The sequence below is a fragment of the Rhinopithecus bieti genome, unplaced genomic scaffold, assembly GCF_001698545.2.
Source record: "Rhinopithecus bieti isolate Rb0 unplaced genomic scaffold, ASM169854v2 scaffold_22522, whole genome shotgun sequence".
NCBI lineage: Eukaryota > Metazoa > Chordata > Mammalia > Primates > Cercopithecidae > Rhinopithecus > Rhinopithecus bieti.
The window spans coordinates 1,199,332-1,211,086 of NW_016811454.1; the positions used below are offsets into that span (position 1 = coordinate 1,199,332).

Here is an 11,755-nt window from a genome sequence, read left to right on the forward strand (position 1 = left end):
TCACGGGCCCTTTCAATCCAGGTACACAAAGTGAAAAGCTGCTAATCCACCACTCCACCAGCCAAATAAATGGTTTCATTTTAATCCTTTGAAATAACTACTGCATCAAATATAATCTGTATATCTTTGGTTAAACTATTTTCTCGCTGGCATCAACATTTACATTCTCTCATTTATTATCTCTCAGGCTATTATTCTCTTATTCTTCGAGTATTCCCAGAAAAAGTTTCTAACATGAAGAGAGAACAGAGACAAATTTCAAGGTTTAATAAATTTTATCTTGATAACATCAAAAACAAGTTTAGCTTTTACATTGCAATATAAAAAATACATTAGTCTTCACATTAGTTTTACATGGAAATATATAATTATTTGAATATTTAAATATAGCTTTTCTTTAACCAAAAAAAAAGTGTTACTCAGAGCCCTAGTTACATAAATAATTTAAATGCACAAATGCAAAAACACACTTCACACGATATTGTCCACATACTGTAGAACTCAGGACAATTACAATAAAAATCTATGCAAAATACTGAACAAGAACAAGATTAATAAAATACTCATTATGGTTGTAATTTGACTTTTTACTATTAAAAGAATTTAATGCACTCTTGAATACACAAAAACATCAATTGTTTTATCTAATCTGCAAATTAAGCCAACATTTATTTAGACAAAGGGGCACATCTTGTATACTACCAAATTCTGAAAGTAATTTCCAATTTAATTTAAATTATGTTTCAACAATGTCAAGTTTTCAAGCTTGTCTAAAATAACGATTACAAGAACTAGTAAACATTTCAAAAACTTTAAACAAAATCATCAGTACTGCACTGTGCTTCTATGTTTGGTAATATAAAATTTAAATATAAACCTTCTCCCTGCCCCCAATGAAAATGGTACTTAGAAGGGCTTCCAATGTGAAAATGGTAACATTTGTATAACTTGAAATTTGAATTACTTGAATTATAAGAACTGTTCTCTCGCATGATGTAATCACAATAGATATAACATCATAAGTACGTAGTACATATTTTCATTTGATCTCTTGCTTTTAAACTTACACCGAAAGAATACAGAATGTCTATTAATAAAATTTAAGGGAACTATGTGTCTATTCCATAGGGAAAAAAGACACCAATACCCACAAATAGAATATTTTATGTATCAGCTGTTTGTTTACTTCCTAGTCACTAGGACAAAGCTTTGTTCCTAAATTAAAATTGGAGGATTATTTTGAACTACTGGCCCACAGTGATCTTTTAAGAAGAGAAATGAAAATATATTTGTGTATGAGGAGGCAAGGTTGAAGGAAATGAGATATATGCTGCTTTGCAACTAAAACAAAACATTTGTTTTAAACATAATTACTATTTAAATTTAGAAGTAAAGAAATTACAAAAGAACTCCATCATAGCATACACACAGGTTAAACAATGGCCCCTGAAATAAAACCACATTTAGAAACCAACTGTTACACTATATTTCATTATTTCTAAGGTAACACATTTTAAATTCTGAAATCAAGATATGGTTTAACACTGACCTTAGTTTCAAGAAAATATGGCAGTCATAAATACAATATAGTTGTAATTCACGTTTCCCCTTAACATTAATGATAGAAGATCCAGGATCTTGGCTTAACATGAATGAACGACAACTGAATGCATCTGTACCAACTCAACCAGTGTCCCTGAATACAAGTTCTGGATATACTCTGAGTATCCCAGACTCAAACTGCATCTCATTAACATCTTTTATTTGAATTGTTAAAATCTGTTAACAAGTTAAAGACAAACTAATGTATAAACACAGGTTTCCACTCACAAAATGGGCCTCCGCAAAGATTACCAGTTTTATTCAATTCTTTGAAATATTAAGTAATTTTCTAATGAGAATTAATGGCCTGCCCAAATATTACCAAGCCAAGAATTTCAGTTCAAGTTATTAAAAACTGATATGGTAAGCTGGGTGCAGTGGCTCATGCCTGTAATCCCAGCACTTTGGGAGGCCAAGGCAGGTGGATCACGAGGTCAAGAGTTAGAGACCAGCCTGGCCAACACAGTGAAACCCCCGCCTCTACTAAAAATACAAAAATTAGCCAGGCATGGTGGCACATGCCTGTAGTCCCAGCTACTCGGGAGGCTTAGGCAGGAGAATCGCTTGAACCCAGGAGGTGGAGGTTGCAGTGAGCCAAGATCAGGCCACTGCACTCAAGCCTGGGCAACGGAGTGAGACTCCGTCTCAAAAATAATAATAATAAATAAAATAAAATAAAACTAATATGGTAATGCCTAAAATATTTTTAGGAGATAAGGCCACAAAGTAACCTGGATTTTCATACTAAACCACCACTCTTCATGTAGAAGGGAGTAAAGGTGGTTAAAAAAACAGGGGGGGGAATGCTTAAACACATGGGCAAAATTATTTTCCCTTTTAAGATCAAATAAGGCTAACCCAAAAAATTTATAGAGACTGTATGTGTGCATGTGTCCAAATGATAAAAGTTAGAGACTTGCAGATTCCATTTAAATGAAGCAGGAGGAGTTTGTGTTAGGCATAAAAAAAATCACCAGTTTTTAAAAACTGTATTAAAGATTATGGAATCTCATTTTCTGGAATGTTTTAAAAAGAAAGACAAACTATATTTTGTTTGTATTCATTTAAGTCAACCCCTTTCAAAAGCTGACATAATTCATTATAGTTCCTTCTTTGTAATAAGTTTGCTATATTCATTCTCACAATGTTAAATTTGCAAGGATGAGAGAGATAATCATAAAAAATAAGAGGGATATGATTTGAGGAACAAAATTCTATATATGGTGCTAAATTATTTTGTGACATAAATTAAGATGAAGTTCTTCTACAGAAAATGTTGGACAAAGGTTGCTTTGAATCTTAAAATGAAAGGACTCTAAACACTCATTTTAAATGAATATAAAATTGTGAAAATAATATTGATAGCAAAATAGTTCAAGATTAGTTTTCTCACCAAAGTTGGGAAAGCTGTGTGTGCAAAGTACCAAATATATTTCAGTTGAAGTACTGAATCCTCAACTAGCCTGAACACAAAAACAACTTCTATTTTATCTCATTACCTCTCAATTTGTTTGCTAGCCGAGTCATCATTCTTTCACATTGTTGTAAACAAGATGAGCTTCTCAGATCATATGCTCTCACAGGTCCAGAAGGACTTCTCTTTCGGCCATGGTAGCTTTCATCACTCCTCTTCTTCCTTCGTGCGACGCAGCAAGAAGCCCGCACAGGTCGCTTTGGAGGAGGATTTGCGATAGCGCTCGACAGCTCTTCAGCACCAGCTGGTGGAACTGAGGAATTCAAAAGCACTTTAGCTGTTCTCTTCACCTTCTTTAGCCTACTGACAACAGATTTTTTCTTTTTCAGATACATTCCAAGAAAAGCCCTCCTGGACTGATATCTATGACGTAAAAAAACAGAGTATTTTGAAATATACTTTCTAATTATATCACTTGGTTTGGTCCGAATCCAAACTGACTGTTTCTCCGAAGCTTTTCTGGGTTTTTGCCGGAGAATAATTGGTTTATAAACCTTTTTGGGAAAACCTAACTTATTACTACTAGTTGTCACCTTCTTTCCGTGAATTTTCTTTTACTTTTACTTTCCAAAAACTTATTTCTAACTGATTTTGGAGAGATTTTGACAACATCACGATTTAAAAATGTTAGCTGGAAATTTCTTTTCTTTGGAACCTCACGAGCATGCAGAATCTTTGATTCTTCCAGAAACAGAGAAGGGTCACTGGTTCCCTGATGTGAATTAAATCCGTATCTTGCCGGCACTGCCATTAAAGGTGCTGAAGCAGAGCCTTGTCCATCAGCATCATTATCTCCTGCACTGGAGTTTTGGTTGCTCCTATTAAAATGAATTTTAACCCAGTTACGCCTCTCAAACTCTGGTACTATTACATTCAGGGGAGGATTAATTATAATTTGCTTAATCAGGGGCTCATAATAATCAAAGATATTCCGTTTATATTTGCATATAAACTGAATATCATTATCCCAATTATGGTGCCTCATTTTAGGGAAGTGGAGGCCTTCACCCTCCTTCAGTTTAATATTTAAAGAAGAAAGAATACAGACTAAGGCTTTGGGTTGCATGGGCTTCAAAACTTTAGTACATGATGCAGGAAATTCAACTGTCCCAATTTTGACTTTCTTTTTGGTTTTTCTGTCATCCTGTAAACGTGAACACTTACTTTTTGGTGGGTCTTCCTCTTGTCTAATTATTTTTCTTTTCATCACTGGGTAATTCTTACAACTGGTCTGAGTACTATGGCTGATTTTCGCTGTCTGGCATTGAGAAGCCACACGCCACTTTTGCTTAGGAGGCCTCTCTGCTGAAGGATGACGATGGCATGGTTTATCTAAGGCCACTGACAAGTCATCAATATCTGAAATACCACAGACAATATCATCACTTTCTGACAGAGCTTGAGTTGGTGCAGTGTCCTCCTTACCCTGCAAGTCAGCCCAGGTAACCTTTTTTTTCCCCTTCAAAGAAACTTTTTTGGTCTCACAGTCATCATCAAAGTAACAGTGGAAACGACCTTCCCTAAATTCCTTCACAAGAGCATTAATTTTTATGTCATCTTCTCTCATTATCTGAGACCATGTTTTCCCCACAAATGAAGGAGGTACATGAGGTAAGGCTTCAAGAACTGGTTCATCAGGATTATCTTCTATGACATCCTTTGCTTTTTTCAGGTTCCTTACAGAATCAACCTTGGGAACAGAGCTTGACCTGGAATCACGGTTCTTTTCTTTCAAGTCAAAAGACACCTTCTTACAAGGGTGTCTTTTCTTAACAGTTTCTTGAGGCTGATCAGTATCAGACGGAAGAGGGGGAGCACACTGAAAATTCATCTCAAAACCATCCGGTTCACAGCTCACATCTTCTAGATCTCTCTGTTTTAGCTTTGAACGTTTTTTTTTATCGGCCCTTCGATGGAGCGCTGACTTGGAAGAGGCACCAAAATCCACTGCAGAAGCACTAGATTGACAGCTCTTACCTTTCAGGCCAGCATTTCTTGGATCCTTCCGAAGCTTGGCTTCTTTGTGAGCTTTCTGCAGTCGGTAAGTCGTTCGATGAGAAGTGTCTCCCAAATTAAATTTTCCTTTAGAACCATTATATCCACAGCTCTCATCTTCTGAGTCAATATATTTCACCATTTTCTCATCAGGTCCTTGTGACTCGTAAGTCATGGACTGATCAGAGGCATCAACACTAAAATTCATTTCAGAACCACAAGACTGACAACTTGGCTCTCCCAGAATAATATAGTCTTTCTTCCGGTTTATTATTTTGAAAGTCTCTTTGCATTGGCTTGTCATTGAGGGAGTAGAGGCTTTACAACTACACCTGACTTCAGAACCAAAAGAGTCACAGCTCTTATCTTCTATATCAATACATTCTGTATTTATACAGTTGATATCTTTGACAGTCAACTGAGGTGGGTCAGTCACTAACTGAAGGGGAATATCATCTGAAATTACTTCATAATCACTATCACTGGGCACCAGATCCACAAGTATCACCTTTGGAAGATGTGTTTCTTTGACTGACCCTGGAAACTGGTTAACCACTATTTGAAAAGGAACATCAGAATCATACATCATTTCTGAATCACTAGGTCCATCGGTCTTTTCTTCCATGACAACATGCTCTTCCTTCTGAAGGTCTGCCTCTTTGTAAGACACTTGAGGTTGGTCAACTTCTGACTGAAGATGAACACAAGAATCACATTTTATTTCAGAACCACAGACTTCACAGTTCTTATTTTCTAGATCATTATGATCCTTCTTTTGCAAGTTTATTTCTTTGACAGGCACAGAAGATTGATCGGTCACAAACTGAACAGGAATATGAGAAGCATAACTTACATCAAAATCACCTAATTTATAGCTCTTATCTTCCAGATAAATATGGTCTTCCTTCCAAAGATTTATTTCTTTGACAGATTTTTGAAGCTCATCTGCTGCTGCCTGGAAAGAGTCATTGGAATCAGAACTTTCTTCAGGACTATAAGAATTACTGCTCTTATCTTCCAGACTGGCATGCTCCTCTTGCAAAATTTGGGGTTGTTTTATCACTGACTGAAGAGGGATATTTGAAACATAAATTATTTCAGAATCACTGGGCACATAGCCCTTATCATCCAGACAAACATGTTCCTCCTTCAAAAGATTTATTTCTTTATTCACCCCTTGAATTTTATTAGTCACAGACAGAAGGGGTTCATGAGAATCAAAATTTATTTTAGAATTGGTAGGTTTGACAATCTTATTTTCCAAGTCAACATGCTCTTTCCAAAGACTGACCTCCTTAACTACTTCTTCAGGTTGGCCAGCCACTGGCTGAAGAACAGTAGAATCATACATAATTTCAAAACCCTTAGCTTCATTCCTCCTATCTTCCATGTCAACTTCTTCATCCTTCCAAAGGCTTATTTCTTTAACGGTTTCTCTCAGCTGGTCAGCCACTGACTGAAGAGGGTCATCAGAATCAAAACTTATTTCAGAACCACAACATTGATTGTGCTTACCTTCTAGCTCAATGTGGTCCTGCTCCAAAATAGTTATTTGAGGTCGATTGACTATTGACTGAACCAAGAAACGAGAATCCAAATTCATTTCAGAACAACTATATTGGCTGTTCTTAACTTGCAAGTACATATGGTTTTCATTCTCAAGGTTTACATGTTTAATAGCTACTTTGGGTTGATCAGCCACAGACTGGACAGAAACATCAGAATCATGTATTAATTTAGAAGTACTAGGTTCATTAATCCTATTTTTCAGGCCAATAACCTCTTCCTTCCATTGGTCTATTTTTTTAACCGCTTCCTGAAGTTGTTCAGAATCAAAAGTTATTTCAGAATCACCTGATTTACTGTTTTGTCTCTCAGATTAACATGTTTTCCTTCAAAAAAGCTAGCTGAGTTTGGTCAGTCATTGACTGAGGTGGAACATTAGAATCCAAAATTATTTCAGAACCAATATATTTATCATAGTTTTCTAGAACACATTGCTTCTTTCTGTTTATTTTGTTAACAGCTACCTGAGGTTCAATTACTGAATAATGAGGGACACCAGAATCTAAACTTCTTTTTGAACCACTGAATTCAGCACTTCCACCTTGGAATTCAGCATGCTTTTCTCTTTGAAGCCAGGTTTCTTTGACAATTACTTCAGGTTTGTGAGTCGCTGGCCGAAGAGGGACATCAGAATCCAAACTTGTTTCAAAACCACTCTTATTTTCTAAGTACATGTGTTCTTTTGTGTGACGGCTTATTTTTTTAATGGGATCTTCAGAATGTCCAGTCACTGAATGAAAAATGATATTATAATCCAAACTTACTTCAGAATCAATAGGTTCATTTTCCTTATTTTCTAAGTGTACCTGGTCTTCTTTTTGAGGATTTAGCTTTCTGACAGCTACTTCAGGAGAATTAGTCACTAAATGACGAGGGGCATAGGAATCCGAACTTATTTCAGAACCACTGGGTTCATCATTCTTCCTTTCTAAGTGAATGTACTCTTCTTTCTGAATTACTTCTTTAACAGCTACTTCAGGGTGATCATTTCCTGAATGAAGAGGAATATCAGAATCAAAAGTTATTTCAGAAACACAAGATTCATTACTTTTACTTTCCAGATCAACAGTTTCTTCCTCATAAACAGCTACTTCAGGTTGGTCAATTACTGAATAAAGAGGAATATCAGAATCAAAAGTTATTTCAGAACTATCTGACTCACAGCTCTCATCTTCCAGGTCAATGTGCCGTTCTTTTCCTTCAGCATCCAGATGAGACTGCTCAGAAACTGACAGAAGAGGCGGGTCAGAATCAAAAGTCAACTCAGAGCTGGAGCAATCATAGCTCTTAACTTCCATGTCAATATTTAACTCTTTAAGATTTACTTCATCCAAAGCTTCTTGAGGCTCATCGTGAGCTGAATGATAAAGAGAAGCCACAGAATCAGAACTTAGAGAAGAACTGCTAGACTGAACACTCTTATTCTCAAGGTCAATATCCACTTTCTGAGGCTCTATTTCTGCTACTTGAGGCTGGTCAGCCACTAACTGAGCATCGGTGTGAAAACCCATTCCAGGACCATGGGATTCATAGTTCACATCCATAAGGTCAGCATTCTTCTCCTTTAGAAGATTTATCTTTTCAACGGCCCTCTGGGATTCATCTGCAACTGTCCCGAGTGAGACATCACAATCAAGATGTGCTTTAGCACTACTGGGTTTACGCTTCTTATGTTTTAGGTGGACTTGTCTACCTTTCAGGTTTCTTCCTTTGACAGTCAGTTGGGGATGATCAACTACTGACTCAAGAGAAACATCACAATCAAAACTTGTTTCAGAACAACTCGATCCATAGTTATCAACCAAGCCAGTATGAGCCTTCTTCCGAAGTTTTGTTTCTGTGACAGCCACGGGGGGTCGGTCAACCACTGACTGCAGTGGGAAAACAGAATCAGCACTTACTTCAGAACTACTGGAACCATAGTTCTTATCAACCAAACCAATGTGCACTTCCTTAGGAAGGTTTACTTCTTTTACAGATTGGTGAGGGTAGTCACTAGTGGACTGAGGTGAAGCATCACAATCAAAATTTGTTTCAGAATCACTAGATTCATAGCTTTGGTCAACCAGGCTAATATGCCTTGCATTCTGAAGACTTATTTCTTTAACAATCATTTGGGATTGGTTGGTAACCAAGTGAAGAATGTCATCGCAATCAGAACTTATTTTAGAAACATAAGATGTATTATTCTTATACTGTACATCAGTACATACTTTCTTGGAAAGGTTTACTTCTTTGGCACTCACTTTAGATTGGTCAGTCAGTGAATGAAAAGAGGAACTGCAATCAAAACTCATTTCTGAACCTCTAGATTCATAGTTATCTTCTTGGTCAATTCGCTCCTCCTTCCAAAGATTTATGTCTTGTGCAGTCTCTTGGGGCTGATCAGATGCTGACTGAAGACAGCTATGATCAAACTTCATTTCAGAACTCACTGAGCACTTCTGTTCCCAAAAGGCTTTCTTGTTAAAAACCAAACGCTTTTCTTCTTGGGTACAATCCATATGAGAAAAGAATTCCTCATGGTGCTTTGGAATAGTATCTTCAAAGATTCCTTTATTTAAAGGCATGTCAGTTTTATTCGGGTTTACTGCTGATTTGGAAGGAGATTTAACTCTGAAGGAGCCCTTAGTACCCATGCGTTCCTGGAATTTCAAGCCAGCTGACAAAGTTTTACCCTGAGATTTTACATCTTTCCACAAAACCAACTTATCTGAATTCATGCGTAAAGATTTCCTATTTGATTCTTTAGGTTTCTGATGTGAAAATGAAGAAGTTTCTACATGGGATGATGGCACAGGATTTCTAGAGGCCCCGTCTGACTGTTCAAGATGTTTGCCAACTTTGTTTGGGTCACATTTGCTAACTGAATCCAAATGAGCTGCTGCTGGTAAACCAGTTGTATTAGTTTTAACTGGTCTATCATTAGAGCTTTCAGATAAACAACTAGCAGGAGCATTATAAATCACTGGGGGGCGTACCAAGTTGCTTCCATTATTTGTAGCCTGACCAATATCTACTAGATTACATTTTTTCACACCGGCCCCAATTTTATGAACAAACTCCAAGGGCTGCTGCTGTCCCTTCTCCAGTTTTTGAATAACTGATGGTCGAACTGAAACCTCCTGTGTGCCTTCCTGAGATTTATGAGGTCTGGAATGTAACTCTTCAATAGGTTCTGAAGCCTCGGAGGGTCTCTCTTCGGTAGCATCCTCATCCTCAACCTTATCCTCATCCTCTTCCTCTTCTTCAGAAAAATCATCATCCAAATGCACCACTTCAGACGATGACCCGGTATTCACATGTGTCTCATCTTGTGTTGAACTAAAAAGAAAGGGGGGAGACTCATAAACATATTCTAATATCTGTTTAAAATATTAAAAGAGAGGCATAATAAATGTTATTTGCTTTCTATTCTGGACTATCCTTAAAGGACAAGGAATCCAGGCAGTCACCACAGGCTGAACACTGCATGGACTGTGGGGAGGGAATTACTGCAGAAGGTGGAGGTGGTGCTACCAATTGCTACTTAAATACAAATGGCCCCTAAACATGAATAATTAAACAAATAAAATCATATATTATTTTTCAATTATCAGAGTAGTAACAGCAAAAAGTTTGACATGTTACTTAACTTTGTATGCTTCAGTTTCTGCCTCCAAAAAAAGGGAATCTTACACTATTTTCCCTCATGAGATTGTTTTGATGAGTAAATTAACTGTTACCTGTAAGGAGCATTAAAATGAAGAAACAGTTCGACACATAGTAAGCATTCACAAATGTTAGCTATTATTATCTTAACACAATGTTTTGGTGAGGGTGTAAGGACAAAGGCACTTTAATACATTGTTCACAGGAATATAGATCAGTTAACGGTTACTGGTTAACCTCTATGTAGATTTGTAACCTCTACAAAAAGCAATTTTGCAATGTCTATTAAAATTAAGAATGTACATACCCTCTGACCTCTAATTCCACTTTTGGTTTTCTCATGAGTTTAATGAGGCATGTACAAGAATATTTACTGCTACTTTTGAGAGGAGGGAGGAGTAATAGCAAATGACTAGAATCAACCTGAATACTCAGTAACTAGGTACTGGTTAAATAAGTAATGGTATTTAATGGAATACAACGTGGGTTTTAAAAATAATAAAACAGCTCTATACATACAAATAAAAACCAATTACTATAAACATTGTTAGTGAAAAGCAAGGGTACACAGAAAGCTACCATTTATGTAAAATAGAAGGGAAAAAATAATGCACTTAGAATATCTAGAGAATGGCACATTCAACTGTAGAAGTCTAGAGGTATCATGTGTTACCTCTAGTGAAGTGATTACAGGATGGCAGCAATTTAAGAAGGCTTACTTTTGAACGTGCCCTGTGAATTATGTCTATGTATATGTATTTCCCATTCAAAATTTAAATTCCATTATTTTTAAAAAGACCCAAAACTTTCATATCTAAAATCAGTCTATGAATCTCTTCTATCAGTATCAAGACAACATGTTTGACCAAAGCATTTCAGGGACTGCTCTTTCATGTATATAACCAGCTGACCTAATGATATTGCCATGGCCTGAATTCTTAAAGTCAGGCAAACATTCATTCATGCAATAACCATCTACTAAGGACTTACTACTGCATTACAGGCCCTATGCTAGGTACTAAGGCAAATTCAAAAAAAGTTGAGCTGCCTCTTAAAGACCATTCAAGTAGCTGCAGAAGGCAGACACATAAAAAATAATAACAATTCAAGGAGGTAAGTATCATCACATCTAGACTTAAAAAAAAAATTAACACCAAAAGCAACGGCAGCAAAAGCCAAAATTGACAAATGGGATCTCATTAAACTAAAGAGCTTCTGCACAGCAAAAGAAACTACCACCAGAATGAACAGGCAACCTACAGAATGGGAAAAAATTTTTGCAATCTACTCATCTGACAAAGGGCTAATATCCAGAATCTACAAAGAACTCAAACAAATATACAAGAAAAAAACAAACAACCCCATCAAAAAGTGGGGAAAGGATATGAACAGACATTTCTCAAAAGAAGACATTCATACAGCCAACAGACACATGAAAAAATGCTCATCATCACTCGCCATCAGATC

General features: G+C 36.6%; 1 protein-coding gene across 1 annotated transcript in view; it reads right to left on the reverse strand.

Annotated features, from left to right (window-relative positions):
* Positions 1–256: 256 nt before the first annotated feature.
* Positions 257–11,755, reverse strand: part of ZDBF2 (zinc finger DBF-type containing 2) — a 33,280-nt gene continuing 21,781 nt past the window's right edge. The window contains 4 exon segments of the mRNA XM_017893937.1: positions 257–3,632; positions 3,635–6,940; positions 6,943–6,963; positions 6,966–9,961. Of these exon segments, the coding sequence (XP_017749426.1) occupies positions 3,085–3,632; positions 3,635–6,940; positions 6,943–6,963; positions 6,966–9,961 (6,871 nt within the window). The 3' untranslated portion in view covers positions 257–3,084.